The sequence below is a fragment of the Hyperoodon ampullatus genome (genome assembly GCF_949752795.1).
Source record: "Hyperoodon ampullatus genome assembly, chromosome: 8".
Taxonomy (NCBI): domain Eukaryota; kingdom Metazoa; phylum Chordata; class Mammalia; order Artiodactyla; family Ziphiidae; genus Hyperoodon; species Hyperoodon ampullatus.
Window position 1 is genome coordinate 95857069 of NC_136921.1, and position 19000 is coordinate 95876068.

Sequence of the window (19000 nt, forward strand, 5' to 3'; positions counted from 1 at the left end):
AGGCAATGCTTTTCAAAATGTGTATCAGAATCACTTGAGGTGCTTTTCCAAAATGCAAACTCCTGGGCCACTGCCCCAATCCGTGGAAGAAGAATGACCTCAAAATTCTTTTTTGAGTCCATACTCAAGTTGTTGTTACACTAGTGTACCCTAGTGTTGGAAAAATATAGCCCTCTACTTTGAAGTCCCCCAAAATGCTCCTGTCACAGTCCAGTGGGGGTTTGCACTCTGATAAACAGAAACTGAGTTGGACTCTAGAAGGCCTATTTATTAAGTTACAAATAATAGCTAACAAGTCTTGTCTAGTTAAGTTACAATGGAGTGACTGGGCCTGGAGATTGTTTCAGTCTGTAGGCTTGGTGACTTGTCCAAGTATCAAGATGTTCTTGGAGGTCTATATGTTATTAGGCGAACATGGATAAAGAATATTGTAAGTGAGCTTGGTTATTTGCTGGCATCAGGAAGACCTTGTCTAAAGGTCTGGGCAGTGCTGGGTCCCCATTGCTGACATTGCCTTTTGCAACTGCCCTGTGCTTCCAAGGCCTGGCAGTTACCACCTGTCCCAAAGCCCAGGGATACTCTCTATTTACGTCGTGTGCATTCAGAAGATTATTGCAAGTCTTTGAGTCATGCTATTTCATTTAGATATTGTAGCACATCTTTTTCTTGACTTACTGTATTGGTTTTATAGTTCTCAGGAGGCAATATTTTGGCCCAATTTCCTTCTTCAGGGTTCTGCAAACCCCAGATTTATCAACAATAATGAAATATCTTCCCCTTATGCATTATTAAAAAACTGTCTTTTTTCTAAAACCCAATAACCTACCCTTTTCTGATTTTCTGAGTGCATCAGCATTATAATTTTCCTGAATTTAAAATATTTTTATTCACTTACTGCTGCTGATTATCCTCTCAGCACAGAGTGACTTTGTGAAACCAACACAGAATATAGAATTAGAATACCTGGGTTTTGGTCCCACTTCTTGTCACTTTTTAACTTTCATCTGGGTTACAACATTAACACGTCAGCATTTTCCCGAGATGGCAAATAATAAAATGTCAGCCCACCTCATGGGATAGTTATAAGGACAACTGACCATGGTTTTTTAGCTGTATAATGTGCCATACCAAGGTACAGTTGGCCCTTGAACAACACAGGTTTAAACAGCACAGGTCCACTTATATGTGGATTTTTTTCAATAGTAAATACTATAGTACTACACAATCCACGGTTGGTTGAATCTGTGAATACAGAGAAACCATGTATACAGAGGGTCGACTATACATTATATTCGGAGTTTCAACTGTGCTGAAGTCAGTGACCCTAATCCCCCTGAGTTGTTCAGGGGTCAACTGTATATTATTGATGTCTTTTTCCTCCGACTATTTCTGCAGTAAACCATCAGTGTAGACAGTTTGGTCTAATCGGCACCAAAAGAAGAGGTCTAGGAAAAATGACTAGTTATATTATTAACAAGCGTTTTAAAGTTCTGACTATGGATATTCTGTCTCCTTTTGCCATGCAGCTGCCAACTACAAACCTCCACCATTATAAATGTTGCATGAAATATATGGGTTCACCTGAAAAGTTCATTGGTATCTGTACTTTTATAAAAAGTATTTTTTGAGTGTTTAAATTTTCTTTCTTCTTATCAGGTTATCAACACTGGCCAAAGCTTGGCTCCAAATATTAGTGTGGAAATAATGATACCAAATTCTTTTATTCCCCAAACTGATAAACTGTTCAACATTTTGGATGTCCAGGTAAAAATGTGTTCCTTCCTTTATTCTAAGGAATATTGCTAAAATGGATATTTCTGTTACTTCAGTCACACTTAGTCTAAACTATGAATGCACCATGCATTTATTGTGTACACTTTGAATACTGCATTAGAATGGCAGGATTACAGTGGAACCTCTACATGTGACTTAACACAATAACAGAACTATGCTGCACCATCTTTGGTAGATTTTCTTTGTGATAGGGACCTGTGGAAGTAATTTAATTGGTGGAATTCTCCATAAAGCTTGAGACCACTGTTGAAAAAGCAGTACTTCAGCCTTTTATTAATATTCAAATAACTACTTAAGAATCAATATTCTTATGTTGATGATTCTATCAGAATTGTTTTTACGTTCCCAGTTTTAAGACAATCGACAAAGAAACCTACTCAGTAGATTTGATATATAATCCTTAAAAATCTTACTTGAATTCCAGATTTAGATGGTAGGGCATGCTGTTAGAACACTTTGTTGTATGTCTAAAGCCAAAGAAATGTTCAATATCATGCTAATGTTCAAACGTCCATTTTTCATATTGCCCTAATTTCTGTAAGGCTAAGGCCATTTGATCAATTTGGGACCTATATCCAACCCTTTAAAATTTTTCTGGGTTTTTGTTGCATTTTTTGCCACAGAGATTTAATCTCTCCCAAATAAATCTGTCAAAAAATATTTTCACACAATTTTAGAAGTACTTGATATATTTCAGGAAAGGTAAGCTTTGAAAGGTAAGTTTTAAAGCCATGTAGCTGTTGTTCTTTCCAATATTGGGTAAGATTTTTCTTTCTTTCTTTGTAGACTACTGTTGGAGAATGCTATTTTAAGAATTACCAAAGAAAGTGTGCATTAGAGCAGAAAAAAGGCACAATGGAGACCCTGAAAGATATATTCAAATTTTTATCAAAGACTGATAAGAGGCTACTGGTAAGTTTCAATTTTTCAGGTTGTAGTTTTTGCTTTCCAACCTACAGAACTGAAACACTTAAACCCATGAACCAAGGGGCTTTGAACTGTCAGTTGAGTATAGGAGAGAAGCCAGTTCAGGTAATGTTCTTGTGTGTGAGGAACAGGCATGACTGGAGAGTTGAGAGACACCCAGGGTTAAATATATACTATATACTTTCATTATTTATGCAACAAGTGCCCAATTTACGCCAACCAGATGTTGTGTCAGACCCTTTGCGGGTCAAGATGCTGTCCTCAGCTGAACGGCCTTCGTGGCATGAAATTAATTTTCAGTATTTTCATTTTAGTGAATATATGGGGGAAAAAAACCCAAGAAAGCCCTTAAAATGATCCAAGTTTTACAATGAACATAGAACATGTAACTTAGCAAGACTCTGATTAGGTGTCTTACTTTTTCTATCCCAGAAGATTAAGTTCATAAGAATAATGAAAACATGTGATCTAGTTCGAATACTTTGTTTTTGTTAATTTACTAAACATTTGTGTTTTATTTAAAACAAGATAATTTTTTCAGTGCCACTAATGAAAGCATATCTTTAATTCCATGTTTATATCAAGATAAATTTTTGCAAAATGCCACTAAGAGGAGCAGATCTTGAATTCCACATATATTTAGCCATCTAAATATTTAGCCACCTTTTTAAAAAATGTTGAAATTTTAACATAGCTCTTTTGTATTCTTTTCAAGTACTGCATGAAAGCTGATCCACATTGTTTAAATTTCTCATGCAATTTTGGGAAAATGGACAGTGGAAAAGAAGCCAGTGTTCACATTCAGTTGGAGGGTCGGCCATCCATTTTAGAAATGGTAAGTCTATGATACAGTGACAACTTTGTGGATAAGATTTCATATAGAATCTACAAACGCGACCATCCTATACAGGTAGGATGGTATGTAAGGAGGCATTCAACAAATTAAGAAGGTATGAATGAATGTAAAATCTGGAGTGAAACTCCAAAACTGTTTCCATTTATCACTACACAATACATTGTCTAAATGACGTGGCTTTAGTAATTAAACAGATTACTAAGACTGTAAAATAGACTATAATTAAGAGATTTTAGAAAGCATGTCCAACTATTTATGAACCTTGATCAAATTAGAGAAATTAGCTGCTTTAACATTTCATATATCCTTAAAGTTCTTTCCAAATTACTTTATGCTTAAAAACCTACTATTGTATACCATATACATTTATTAATATATATTTGCTAAAAATTAAGACTTCCAGAAAATCAAACTAAAACATCAAACTTTATCAACAACGGTAAAACACAAACACGCTTTTAAGAAGATGAACTTTGAAAGGCTGAATTAAAAATTAACTAAATACATGTTGGACTTCTTCCTAAAAAGCAGCATGCATATTTATGAGAAGTACTTCGAGATCATTGGTTTTATCTGGAGTTCTGTTCTTCAGTTTCCTTATCAGATTAATATATGGGTAATATCTCTTTTTCAGGGTTGCTGCAGATTAGATGATTTTCATAAAGTGCTTAGTGCACTTTCACTTAGTGCACAGCACATAATAAGCCAAAGGAAATGAGAGCTATTATGTTTTGTTAAGAGGAGTAGTTGAAATTACCACAAGGTGTTCAAGAGGAAGATGCACCAGACAGGGAAATAAGAGCTGTCTGTTTTAGTTGCAAGTTATTTAAACTTTTGCAGCCTGCCTTCATACTCTTGAGGTCCAGGTTTCTCAACAGTGGGCACTAATAGCATTTTAGACCAAATACTTCTTTGTTGTCAGGGACTGTCCTGTGCATTGTAGGATATTTATCAGCATAGCTGGCTTCTCCCCACTAAATGGCAGTACACCCCCTCCCAAGTCCTGCCAGCCAGAAATGTCTCCAGACATAGCTGACTCTCCTTGAGGGTACAGAATCATCCCTGTTGAAAAAAAACTGCTCCAGATAAAGTATATAATTTATTTTTAGCCCTAAAATTCTACATGTTCTCTCCAAAATGTTAAATAACCTTTACACAGTAGTTTTAACTTTTGTTGGTCATAGTCCTCTTTAAGAATTTGACAAAAGAATATATTCTCATCTACCCTAATGAACGCACATATGAAAAATAAAAAAAATCTTGATTTTTGAATACAACTTCAAAGATCCTTAGAGTCTATGGAGCCTGTTCACAGATGCCCAAGCTCTGGATTCTGGGTGATAAAGCCCTCTGTTAGACAGTAAAGCTCTGAGTTCAGCCACTGATTTTATTTTTGAATGCTATAAATATTTGTACCAGATTTTGTACCAGATTTTTTCATTACAATATTGGTACACTAATCTGTATTTGATCAGAGCAGAAAGATGACAACACTATTAAGAAAAACAAGCCCAAATAAAATTAATTTGAGGAAATGTTTATCAGACAAAGAAAGTCTTCTTTGGGAATAAAAATTCAATAGCTAAGGTAAAAATACACTGGTAATTATCAAATAGTATTTAAATATTAAATATTATAAGCATTTAAATCAAGTTCTCTGCAAAGCAGCCATGTTTAATAAAAAGATTTCAAAAAATGATGCAATATAAATTAATACCAAGGACATGCCTTTGGAACCAAAGGAAGCATTGCATTGCAGTTAACTACAAATGGTGAAACTGGAGAAGATAACTTGTGAAAACCTTTAGAAGTAGTTTCTCATGATTCTTACCTGCTCTGTTTTCATGAAACAAAATGATGTATCAGGCTACAGTGATCTTTTTTTTTTTATTTATTAAACAGGATGAGACTAGAGCCCTGAAGTTTGAAATAAGAGCAACAGCTTTTCCAGAGCCAAATCCAAAAGTTATTGAACTAAACAAGGATGAGAATGTTGCATATGTAAGATTACCTTTTTAACCAAAACAAACATTGTGGGAAAAAATATTGCTAGTGTTGGGTCAGGAAAATCATGGCGAGCCTAAAATACTTTACTGGGGATTGGTATTTTCCACAACTGCCAGGAAGGCATGACATACCTCTTTCAGGAGGTGATTTTGGTAGGATGGATTGGAGGAAGAACCACAGATATGGCCCATTACACACCCTGTTTCTGCTAAACAATTACCAATGTTTCCTATGGTTTGTGTTAGACCAGCAAGCAAATGGGATGGGTTATTCTGAATACTACTGGGGATCGTGGAGGGGCTTCAAACGAAATAGAGGCAAGTTTTTAAAGTGATGTTTCTTTATTTTGGTTAATTTATGTAGGTTCTACTCGAAGGACTACATCATCAAAGACCCAAACGCCATTTCACTATAGCAATTATTTTAAGTAGCTTGCTCCTTGGACTTATTTTACTTTTATTGATTTCATATGTTATGTGGAAGGTAAGCCTTTAATAATTACTATTGTTAAACCACTCAAAATGCCACTCTTGATCTTCTCAAAGCCAACTTGTGACTCCCACGTTACTAGAGCTCAGCATTTCAGTATTTTTAATGTTAATTCTTATACTGATTGATTGCATATTTCTCTTAACTTTAGTACCACAGTCTTTCTAGAAAAATATGCCTTCTTAAAGATAACTTATCTTCAAACTATAACAAAAGTTTTGAAAGATGTTCTTTCTAACTAAGCATTTGGCAAACACTGCACGTTACATGTTGAATTTCAATTTTGGAGAGTGTGCGTGCATCACTGAGAAATCCTGCAGTAACAACAAAACAATGCTCTTTAACCCAATATTTCCCAAACTAATTTTTACTGACTACAATTGGCATTGACTGTTATTATACTCATATCAAATATCTAATGTTCATGACTATAGTGATTATGTAATGCTATTTTCAGGCTGGCTTCTTCAAAAGACAGTACAAGTCTATCCTACGAGAAGAAAACAGAAGAGACAGTTGGAGTTACATTAACAGTAAAAGCAATAAAGATGATTGAAGACTTCTTTCAGATTGAGAGAATAACAGACTCAGGTTACAGTAAACTAAAATTTAGACACTGTTTACAAGAAACCGTGAATTTTGCTCAGACTTCTTCTATGCACTTCTTTTAGTTATGACCTTGTGACATGTTATGTCTTAATGCAGATGAAAAATCCAAGCAATGATTATTCTAAGAGAAAATAACTCCAAAAGTAATATTTTAATATATCCAAAAAGATAGATGATAATCTTTCAGCTCTTAAATGGATAGAAAAACACTAAAGCATCAGCTTATCCAAGATAAGTAATCCCTGGACAATACCTTGAAATGAGTGCATCTGAATTAAAATTACGTTGAGGAAGTAAACAACTCGACTGGAGAAAACTTGGACTTTGAGGTATCATTCCTTTAAAAGAAATACTATTTACCATATGTGCTGGCTTTGGTAAAATTAATTCCACCAAATAGGTAAGGACTCATTTCTAATAGATCTTTGAGACTTGTTTGGAATATGTTCTCTAGAAATATTTAGTAGAATTTTTGAAAGAGCTGTTCCCAAATTTTCTAATGAATAGAAGAGGAACATTGTCATTTTAAAGCATATTTTATCTTTAAAGACCTTGATTTGTAATATTTTTCCTATAAGCTTTGATCAACAACCATTTATTCAGCAGTCTATGAATACTATGGCCTGATGAGCAAACTTCAGACTGAAGTTATACACTGGTTTGAGCTTAATGGGATAATTTCTGGATAATTATTGTTTATACAGCTATGGATTTTTTCTTTCTGTACATATATATATATATACATAAGTTTTTAAGAGAAAATATATGTTTATATAGGTATAAATCCAGTAAGTCCTTCTATAACACAATTTTATCAAGGGAAAGGTACTGAAGAGTAAATTGTAAAAATCCATCTTTAATCAAAATTTCTGTTTATAAAAACAACAGTACTTAGAATTCTAATTTATATTCTAAAACAGATCGAATGTTGCACTTTAGCTGATATCTGTACCTCACTAATTTTTAAAAATCAAAGCTCTTCAAAGAACATATTGGGGACCAGTATTTCGTACAAATTAGATACTGTTTAAAATGTTGACTATCAAATTCAGCAAATAAACAAATTCTTGTTTGGATGTTACTCCTTTCTCCTCACATGTAAGTATGAAATGTGTTTTCACCAGTACTATAAGAGCATTCTCTTCTTCAGGGAAATAGAGAAGCAAATTTAACTATAAAATTGAAAAATATAGATTTAGCTTGTATCAGGTAAAAATGTGACATCAAAATTTCCATGCTTTAGTGATGACTGACGTATTTTAAGTTTTTTGTTGGTGTTATCTTCTTAGACTTTTTATAATGAAGTAGCTTCTTTCTGCATCTAAAATAATTTATCTTTAAATACCTCTTCACTTGCAAATGCAATCACTTTTTGTAATATTTATTCATGCATATGAACTAAATGCTGATAAACAATTTCATCTGATTTGTCCCTACATCTGTCTTGATATGAAGGTTGTGGCCAAATTTTCGAAATCTGTTACAGGAAGTGATAGGTTAGAGGGCAGTCTTTACCACTGTGGAAGAGGATTTCTTCATAGAGGGCCCTGCCAACAGCTGTCTTCGTCAGACCACTTAATTCCTGTAAGTTATCTGTTCACAAATCAGTGGCTGGAGAATGAAAAATGCACAGAAACTTGTGAAGACATTTGAGCAGTGGGACCCAATGAGCACGAAACCTCCTGAACTCGGGAGTGTACCAATAGAAATTAATTCAATTTTAAAGAACCCTTTGACAAAAGATACTATGTTTTTTTATGATTAAAAAACAAGTAGTTCTTTCAAGAAAATGTCTAGGCTCATTGGTGGAAAATCAAATCCAAATTTAGAATTGCTTTCTCAAGGATGATCCCTGAGGAAATTTAAATTTGGTTCCTTCCTACTAGAAATGACACCATTTCAGGTAGGATTCTAACCAGTTAGATATTTTGAATAGTTTATGTGTATTATGGATTTCAAAACCCTACCACTTTGAGTTTTCAACTTTCAGAGACTATTCACCAAAGTGGTACTATAACTTTTTTTAAAAATCCATATTTTTTCTTTTTGGCAAGTAGTCTAGGTATTAGAGAGCTTTTGAAACAATAGTACTATTTCTGGTTATATCATTTCCTAGCTGTGTAATTTAATATTGCTGGATTACATACCTCATCAAGAAATCAGGACAGTCTTTCTTACATGAACTCTGTGGTCTGTTGGCATCAGGCTATAGGAAATTTAACATCAGAATTGATGGACAGGAATCCAAATTATTTCACTTTGGAATTAATCTAGGTTAAATATTGATATATCATGTTTAAATTTCAAGTATATGAAATATTTAGTTTCCATTCCAATAAATACTTTCCAAAAACCAGAATTTAAATTGTTTTGTATATATTTCATGTCTTATTTTTAAAGCCTAGAAGCTAATTTTTAGTAACATCAAAAATAGCAATTTTAATTTCTTTTAAAAAGTTTTTTCCTTACTAAAATATCTGTTTAAAACATGACAATATCCCTTCATATTAAAATTCTAATTTTCACATTCCTCTTATAAACAACTACATGTTACTTGGGAATCATTCATTTCTTCCATGCTTTTTCCATAAAGATTGATAAGTCTTGGGTGTACTCTGTAAAGAATATAAGAATATGCATGATTATTTCATCAACCTATCATTCTGTTATTTTTCACACATAACCCCTATCAAATGTGGTGCATAATACCAAATATAAATCTAATGATAGCCAATGAACATACATTCATGGCAGAGCTGCCATCTAGGAAAAACTGCAGGGCCTAATAAATCAGCAGCAGTAATTCCTGTAAAGCCCAGTCACCCGTGCATGTAGAAAGCTCACATCTAGCAGGCTACTCAGGAAGCCCTGCGCACTTCTTCTACCCACTGAGTCATAATGCTTACCAACAATAAGTTTGCATGTTCCCAAGCCTGTTTATAACCCATTGCTCTTGTTAATAAATATGTAAAATTGTTCTTATGTAAAGTATGCTTTGGAAAGACGATAAAAGCAAACTGCTGAACACAAAGTGTTACAGTATTTGTTGTGGGTAAAAGGAAATTTTAAATGACTGGGGGATTAAATTGTAACCATCTGCTATTCAGATGGCATCACAAGGTTTGAGATCTTAATCCATTTTTTAAAATTCAAAATGGAAATTGTAGACGTACATTATCTGTATAGTTTGTGAAGAATGGTAATTCAGAATGCCAACATAGAGACTCATAACCAAAGAAAATGCTTTGGTTCTACATAATAATTAGTGAATAAATACAAAGTTACACTTCTTTATTTATTAAAATTGTACATGTGTCTTTTTATGCTTCCCTGACTTACGAATTAAAAAAAAAATTAGCCAACTGCCTGTTTTGATAGTTATAAGAAGGCAACTTCCATTTATATGTCCATCAGACACAAAACTGATAGTACAAGATGGTATTGAAATAATTAGACTTACCTAACATGGACCTCTGATGCAACTTCCATTAAATCACCATCTACATTCCAAGGGAAACTGCTTCCTGTAGCAGTTTCATGTGGTCCATCTTCTTCCTCTGGATTGTGTCCACTGCTGTTACTCCTTGGGTGAACTTTTACTTCTTCAACAGTGTAAGTCTCAACAAATGGAAAATTGAACTAAAAAAAAAAAACCCAAAAAATAAATGCAAATAATCTTGGTACTTGCTTTATCCCTAACTGTGATGCAAACTAGGAAAGTTCACTGTGCTCTCACTTGCAAGTAAATATCAATGTGCATGCTGATGTTTTCATAGCTTTGAAACTCTAATTAGTTCCAATTTCTTTGGAAGAAGGAGCCCCTTTTCTGAAGCTTTCCTAGCTCATTTAGATCTAGCAGCTGGCAAACTTGTTTTACGACAAATAGTATATGTCTATAAAATTATATACAATAATTTCCAATAAAAACTAAATCTTTAATATTGGTCTATTGTTATAGAGGATTTATATAATCCACTCACTTGATTATTGTCAACTAGTTTAACTGATGTAGAGCAAACTCTAGAATAAGTTTCACATTTGGAATTTAATTAGGAAGAACTAAACTTATGAAGGTAAAAAGAGAAAGTCCATCCCATGTGATTTTGACAGGTATTTGCCTGTCTCATCCTCACTTTAAAGATGTACACAAGTTGCATGATAATTATGGCTGCTTACTGACCACTCTAGCATGGTACAAAGTCAACTTCATATTTCAGTCTTTCTTGGTCATGCTACCCAAAGCAACCTACAGATTTTATTTTATCCTTATCAAACTACCCATGACATTTTTCATAGAAATAGAACAAATAATCCTAAAATTCATATGGAACCATAAAAGATCCAGAATTGCCAAAGCAACCCTGAGGAAAAAGAACAAAGCAGGAGGCATAACCCTCCCAGACTTCAGAGAATACTACAAAGCTACAATAATCAAAACAGTGTGGTACTGGCATAAAAACAGACACATAGATCAATGGAACAGAATAGAGAGCCCAGAAATAAGCCCACACACCTATGGACAATTTAATCTTTGACAAAGGAGGCAAGAATATACAATGGGGAAAAGACAGTCTCTTCAGCAAGTGGTGTTGGGAAAATTGGACAGCTGCATGCAAATCAACGAAGTTAGAACATTCCCTCACATCATAGACAAAAACAAACTCAAAATGGCTTAAAGACTTACATATAAAACATGACATCATAGAACTCCTAGAAGAGAATATAGGTAAAACATTCTCTGACATAAATCATACCAATGTTTTCTTAGGTCAGTCTCCCAAGGCAATAGAAATAAAATCAAAATTAAACAAATGGGACCTAATCACACTTATAAGCTTTTGCACAGCAAAGGAAACCATAGTCAAAATTAAAAGACAACCTAAGGAATGGAAGAAAATATTTCCAAATGATATGACTGACAAGGGCTTAATTTCAAAAATATACAAACAGCTCATACAATTTAATAACAAAAAAAAACCAATCGAAAAATGGGTAGAATAGACATTCTAAATAGACACTTCTCCAGAGAAGACATACAGATGGCCCATAGGCACATGAAAAGATGCTCATAATTGCTAATCATTAGAGAAATGCAAATCAAAACTACAATGAGGTGCCACCTCACACTGGTCAGAATGGCCCTCATTAAAAAGTCTACAAATAACAAATACTGGAGAGGGTGTGGAGAAAAGGGAACCCTCCTACACTGTTGGTGGGAATGTAAATTGGTGCAGCCACTATGGAAAACAGTATGAAGGTTCCTCAAAAAACTAAAAATAGAGTTGCCATATGTTCCAGCAATCCCATTCCTGGGCATATACCCAGATAAAACCTTAATTTGAAAAGATACATGCACCCAGTGTTCAAAACAGCACTATTTATAGTAGCAAAGACATAGAACCTAAATGCCCATCAACAGATGAATGGATAAAGAAGATGTGGTACATATATACAATGGAATATTACTCAGCCATAAAAAAGAATGAAATAATGCCATTTGCAGCAACATGGATGAACCTAGACATTATCATACTAAGTGAAGTAAGCCAGACAGAGAAAGACAAATACCATCTGGTATCACTTATATGTGGAATCTAAAATACAACACAAATGAACTTATCTACGAAACAGAAACAGACTCACAGAGAACAGACTTGTGGTTCCCAAGGTGCAGGCAAGGGAGGGAAGGATTGGGAGTTTGGGATTAGCAGATGCCACCTATTATATATAGGATGGATAAACAACAAGGTCCTACTGTGTAGCATAGGGAACTATATTCAATATCCTGCAATAAACCATAATGGAAAAAATAAGAAAAATATTATATATATGTATAACTGAATCACTTTGCTGTAAGCAGAAATTAACACAACATTGTAAATCAACTATACTCCAGTAAAAATTTTTTTTAATTTAAATTTTTCTTACTTGCCTAAGGAAACTATAGTGAAAAAATATGTATTCTCTGAAATAACTAAGATAGCCAAGTAACTTTTTAGTAGAAATGCACAACTACTCATTTATTTCAGTTTTCAGATAAATGGCATGAGGTTTATCACAAATATATTATCTATGTGTTTTTTTCCCTTTCACATATAAACCTCGATGAAGCACAGAATTTTAAAAGTTGCCAGAAAACTATTTCCCCCAATACCCTTATTTTGCTATATGTGGAAACATCAAGGCCCAGCAGATCTTACAGTTTATACTGAATAATGCATGGGTTACATGGTGGATAATACTGGGTTACATGATGGCAACAGTTGTTCTATTTGAAGTACAGGGTTAGCGGGCCCGAAGCAACTCTCTGTTTGAAAAAGCAAGGCTCTCTCTAAAACTAAGGTTTGGGGCCTTAAGGTAAGGTTTGGGGCCACCCTTCACACTGCACTTGTAAAATGTTCTACATTTTTCATTCATTGTAAAAATAATGTGTTTTAGTTGTTTTTTTAAACATTTTTAAATTTTTTATTTATTTATTTGGTTGTGCCAGGTCTTAGTTGCAGCAGGCAGGCTCCTTAGTTGTGGCATGTGAATTCTCAGTTGCAGCATGCATGTGGGATCTAGTTCCCCGACCAGGGATCAAACCCGGCCCCCCTGCTTTGGGAGCATGGAGTCTTAACCACTGCGCCACCAGGGAAGTCCCAAAATAATGTGTTTTAAATGAGTCAGTGATCACTGGCCATTATGGGTGAAATTGTGTCCCCCGTAAAGATATCTAGAAGTCCTAACTCTTAGTACATGTAACTGTCACCTTATTTGGAAATAGGGTCTTTGCAAATGTAATCAAGTTAAGATGAGGTCATTTGGGTGGCCCTAATCCAATATGACTGATGTCCTGGTTAAGAGAGGAGAATGCCATGTGAAGATAGACACTCAGGGAGAATGTCATGTGATGAACAGGTCAAAGACTTGAGCCATGCAGCTAAAGCCAAGGAGTGTCAGGAACTGATGGCCATCACCAGTAAGTCTATTGTCTTACATCATCAGTTTTCATGTGCACACTTCACAAAATGAAGCTCCATTCATCCATGCATGCACATTTATTACCTAGGAAGCCACAGACATTGTTAGATGGGACTTAGGGAAGCCAAGAGCGTGATATCACATGTGAGGGTGTGTTTGGGGCATGAGGAAGGGAAGTTAACAATTAAAGTTGTGCTATATATAAGTGCCATGATGGTATAAGCACAGAGAAATGAGAAGAGGCAAACAGGCTCAGGATATTGGGTGAATTGCCCCCTTGAGCTGAGTCTTAACACAGAAGAATTAGCCTGGAGGTGAAGAGAAGCTCTGGAGAGAGGAAACCACGTTTGCAAGAATACAGAGATATGCCATGATCAAGCATAGTGTGATACTGATGGCAACACTGGTATTTTGGCATTTATTTTTCAGAGTATGTTAATGCCTATATTTGATTTTAAAACATAGACACATATGGTGTTAGGGGATGAATTGTGTCCCCCCGCTCCCCAAATTATATGTTGAAGTCCTAACTCCCTGTACCTCAGAATGTAACCATATTTGGAGATTAGGTCTTTAAAAGCTGATTAAGTTAAATGAGTCTTTTAGGGTAGGCCCTAATCCAATATGACTGGTGTCCTTATAAAAGGAGGAAACTGGGACACACAGAGAGACCCCAGGAATGTGCATGCACAGAGAAAAGATCAAGTGAGGACACAGCCAGAAGGCAGCCATCTGTAAGCCAAGGAGACAGGTCTTGGGAGAAACCAAACCTATCCAGTCTGTGGTATTTGTTATGGCAGCCCTAGAAAACAAATTCAATGACCAAAGCATGAGCAATCTGGTGGAGGATGGCAAGAAGCGAGGCTGTGAGATAGGCAAGGGCTAGAATACAAGGGGCCATGTATTCCACACTGAGGAAATTTGATATCATCTTGATGACAATAACACATTGAAGAATTAGGCAGGAGATAAATCAGATATGTATTTTAGAAAAATCCCTCTAGAATGCAGTCTGGAAGATAAGACCAGAGAAAAGAAAGATCAGAAGTAGGCTATTGGAAGCAAGAAGGGATTAAAGTTTGAATTAATTGGTGGACTGGTTGTGAGGAATGAGGGAGAGGGATCCAGAGTAACTCCAGGATGGGTAGAGAGTGGTGCCACTGCCCTTTGTAGGGAAACACGGAAGGAGCACCATCAGGGAAGAGGGCAATAAGGTAAGTAGTGGACGTGCTGGACTCAAGATGCCTGTGAGTTTTATAACCTTCTCAGCACACAGGAAGGCACAGTGGTCCTGCAAATCAGAAAGGAAGAGAGAACCCTTGGTAGTGTGCAAAGTTCAGATAGTGGTTCAAGCAATGGGAAGCAGTGAGATCACCCAGGAAAAGGTATCATGAGAAGAAGGCTACAAACAAACCCCTGGGGAATAACAAGGGTTTTAAACCCCCTAAACAAAAATGATGGTCAAAGCAAACGTAGAAATGTTTCAATATGAACAGAGAAAACAAAGGCCAGCTACAGGATGGAGTTGAAAAGACTTGAAGAGTAATTTTTACCTCTATCTATTTCACACAGAGATGGGAAATGCAAGATGCATCACCTACAAATAATGGTTTTCAGTACATTCTACAATTGTTCAGATACATGAACATTCAGTTCAACCTAGAAAGATGGCTCAGAGACCTAGACTGTTGCTCTCCTTAGGCTGAAGTGCCGCATTTCCCTTCCTGGATACCAGAACTGCTACTAATTGACAGTGGATTATATAACCTTATATTTATCTGGTCTTTATAATATTACATAATTTATATAAATTTATATTTTTGAACATGTCACCATGAAGGAAAGAGACTACATACACATGTATATGTGTATATGTATGTCTGTGATTTTTTAACAAATGTATCAGACTAACATTGCTTGAAAGCAGTCACCTTGGGAATGAAACCAATTATTCTTACTATATACCATTATGCAAAACAGTTTAGAATTTCTTTGCAAAAAATTACAGAGCAGTAGCATGGACTTGAATTTTTGGAAAGAGCTGAGCCAATCAGTTAAGCCTAATGAACCACACACACACACACACACACACACACACACAGGCAATAGTTTTTTTGTATCAAAAGCAAGATATGACTGGTTGAGTACCTGAGAAAAATGGCTATGTCTTGCATAACATGGTCTCCTTTTGAAAAAAATTACTTTCCTATAGATACAGAATTACATTCACTACTATGTCTTTGTCTTTATTTTTTATAGTAAGCATCTATTACTTTTAAAGTCAGAAGAAAGCTACTTTCGTAATGAGAAAAGGATGTCTACAAAAATTACCTAAGACATTTGCCCCTTAGGCAATTCCAAAAGAGAACTTCTGTAAGTAATCTGTGCAGTCGTGCCTCCCTAAAATAAATATACAGCTTCTCAGGGTAAGTACCTTGGGGTTATTACTCCTTTAAGTTCTCAAATTTATTTAATAGAAAAAGAATAGGAAAAGTTTATACCAAGGTAATGGCACTCATTATCTCTTGGAATATAGAATTTTGAGAGCTTTTTTTTTTTTTTTGCGGTACGTGGGCCTCTCACTGTTGTGGCCTCTCCCATTGCGGAGCACAGGCTCCAGACGCGCAGGCTCAGCGGCCATGGCTCATGGGCCTAGCCGCTCCGCGGCATGTGGGATCTTCCCAGACCGGGGCATGAACCCGTGTCCCCTGCATCAGCAGGCAGACTCTCAACCACTGCGCCACCAGGGAAGCCCGAGAGCTTTTAATATATATTGTTATCTTGTTTCTATTTTCTGACTTACAAGAAAACCAATGAACATGTATTGCTTTGGATTAAGAAAAATAATAAAGTTGCAAACAAAATTAGCAACATCTGAAAAGGCATACATTCCTTTAAAAATCAATAAATCGCTATTTTCCCAAACACATATACATAAAGTTATTAATTAGGCTTACAACCTACATTATATCTGCTTTTGTCCACTTTGTCTCCTTAGAGATTTATATTTAAAGACAATAGGACTGTATATAATTTTATGACATAATTTCCTAAACATTTCATTCAACTGGTTGCTCAATAAACACTGATCAAATAATGTAGTAGGCAGTGGAGATCTGAAACTTCATGAAGCCTGCCTGAGAAAGTTTAAAATTATAAAGAAGCAAAAATGAGAGCCTTGCAGTGGCTACCTATGTAAGAAAGATTCAGCTGCTGGTCACCGGCTGGATTTACTCTCCTTCCCCCATCTGTTCTCCCCCAACTACATCCAGGCACAATTTTATACCTGTAAGAAGGTATGAGACTGTAGGGTTTTACATGCATACTATGTACTTCAAGATTCATAATTTCAGAAATTCACATATTTCTGGATCAGTTTCCTAATAACTGGCTCAAAATGTCTGCCAAAAGAATATGGCTTATAATAGTTATTGCTTCTCTTTAAAACAAATCCCTTAAAATGGAAGTACAGTTTTATCTATCTCTACAAATACCACCGCACATCCTAAGTTTAGAATAAAATAAATAACATCTATATAAAAGTAGTGTATTTTAAAATATATTTCTGGGCCGGAGGAAGATGGCGGAAGAGTAAGACGCGGAGATCACCTTCCTCCCCACAGATACATCAGAAATTCATCTACACGTGGAACAACTCCAACAGAACACCTACTGAACGCTGACAGAAGACCTCAGACCCCCCAAAAGGCAAGAAACTCCCCACATACCTGGGTAGGGCAAAAGAAAAAAAGAATAAACAGAGACAATAGGATATGGACGGGACCTGCACCAGTGGGAGGGAGCCGTGAAGGAGGGAAGGTTTCTACACAATACAAGCCCCTTCGAGGGCGGAGACTGCAGGTGGCGGAGGGGGAAAGCTTCGGAGTAGCGGAGGAGAGCACAGCAACAGGGGTGTGGAGGGCAAAGCAGAGAGATTTTGGCACAGAGGATCGGTGCCCTCAGGCACACACCAGCCCGAGAGACTTGTCTGCTCGGCCGCCAGAGCGGGCGGGGCTGGGAGCTGAGGCTCGGGTATCGGCTTTCAGTCGGAGCGCAGGGAGAGGTCTGGGGCTGGCGGCAGGAAGAGACCCTGAAGGGGTTAGTGCTAGCCCGGAGGGAGTCCGGGGAAAGGGTCTGGAGCTACCGGAGAGGCAAGAGACTTTTTTCCCTTTTGTTGCCTGGTGCGCGAGGAGAGGGCATTCCCCTCCCTCCCCTCTGCCTGAGTGAGCCAGAGCCCCCGAATCAGCGGCTCCTTTAAACCCGTCCTGTCTGAGCGAAGAACGGACGCCCTCCGGCGACCTACGCGCAGAGGCGGGGCCAGGTCCAAGGCTGAGACCCGGGAGCTGTGAGAGCAGAGACAGGGAAATCTCTCTGTGCAGCCTCGGAGGCAGCGGATTAAAGCTCCACGGTCCATTTGATGTGCCCTGCGTCTGTGGAGTGTATGAATGGACAGCGAATCATCCCAAATTGAGGAAGTGGACCTTGAGGACAAGATTTAAGACTTTCCCCCCCCCTTTTTTCTCCTCTTTTTACAACGAATTATCTCAAATTAAGGAGGTGGACTTAGCAAGATTTCAGACTTTTCGCCCTTTTCCTCTTTTTACAACGAATTATCCCAAATCGAGGAGGTGGACTTGGAGAGCAAGATTTTTGATTTTTCCCCCTGCTCTCTTTTTGTGAATGTGTATGTGTAATCTTCTGTGTAAGATTCTCTCTGTATAGCTTTGCTTCCACCATATGTCCCAGGGTTCTTTCGGTCCATGTTTTTTTTCAATAATTACTTTTTAATTTTAATAACGCTACTATATTTCATACTTTATTCTATTTTACTTTACCTGCTCTTTCTTTTTTTCCTCCCTTCCCTTCCTCCCTCCCTCCCTCCGCTCCTCCTTTCCTTCTTTCTTTTTCTTTCCTCCATCCCTCCCTCCCTCCCACCCTTCTTCTTTCCACTTTCTTTTTCTTTCCTTCCTCCCTCCCTCCCTCCCTCCTGTCTTTCTTTCTTTCTTTCCTTCCTCCCTCCCTCCCTCTCTTCTTCCATTCACTCTTCCTTTTGCTTTCATTCCTTCCTCCCTCCCTCCTTTCTTTCCTTTCTTTCCATCCTTCCTCCCTCCCTCCTTTCTTTCTTTCTTCCTTCCTTCCTTACTTCCCTTCTTCCTTTCTTTCAATCTCTCTTTCTTTCTTCTACTAATTATTTCTTTCTACTTTTTCTCACTGTTATTCTGAGCCGGGTGGATGAAAGGCTCTTGGTGCTGCAGCAAGGAGTTAGTGCTGTGCCTCTGAAGTGGGAGAGCCAACTTCAGGACACGGGTCCACAAGAGACCTCCCAGCTCCACATAATATCAAGCAGCGAAAATC

General features: G+C 36.7%; 2 protein-coding genes across 5 annotated transcripts in view; one reads left to right on the forward strand and one right to left on the reverse strand.

Annotated features, from left to right (window-relative positions):
• The window catches only part of ITGA4 (integrin subunit alpha 4), a gene marked incomplete at both ends in the record, with an annotated part of 76341 nt that extends 69712 nt beyond the window's left edge, over positions 1–6629 (forward strand). The window contains 6 exons of one of the 2 annotated variants that reach the window (XM_079709628.1): positions 1657–1764; positions 2581–2706; positions 3437–3556; positions 5480–5578; positions 5948–6067; positions 6531–6629. In XM_079709628.1, coding sequence (XP_079565754.1) covers positions 1657–1764; positions 2581–2706; positions 3437–3556; positions 5480–5578; positions 5948–6067; positions 6531–6629 — 672 coding nt within the window. The remainder of the gene's footprint in view (positions 1–1656; positions 1765–2580; positions 2707–3436; positions 3557–5479; positions 5579–5947; positions 6068–6530) is intronic. The other variant, XM_079709629.1, reaches the window with a different exon arrangement.
• A 2586-nt stretch (positions 6630–9215) lies between these two features.
• CERKL (CERK like autophagy regulator) overlaps positions 9216–19000 on the reverse strand; it is a gene marked incomplete at both ends in the record, with an annotated part of 157570 nt that continues 147785 nt past the window's right edge. For all 3 annotated transcript variants that reach the window (XM_079709980.1, XM_079709979.1, XM_079709978.1), the window contains 2 exons: positions 9216–9297; positions 10143–10321. In XM_079709980.1, the coding sequence (XP_079566106.1) occupies positions 9216–9297; positions 10143–10321 (261 nt within the window). The remainder of the gene's footprint in view (positions 9298–10142; positions 10322–19000) is intronic.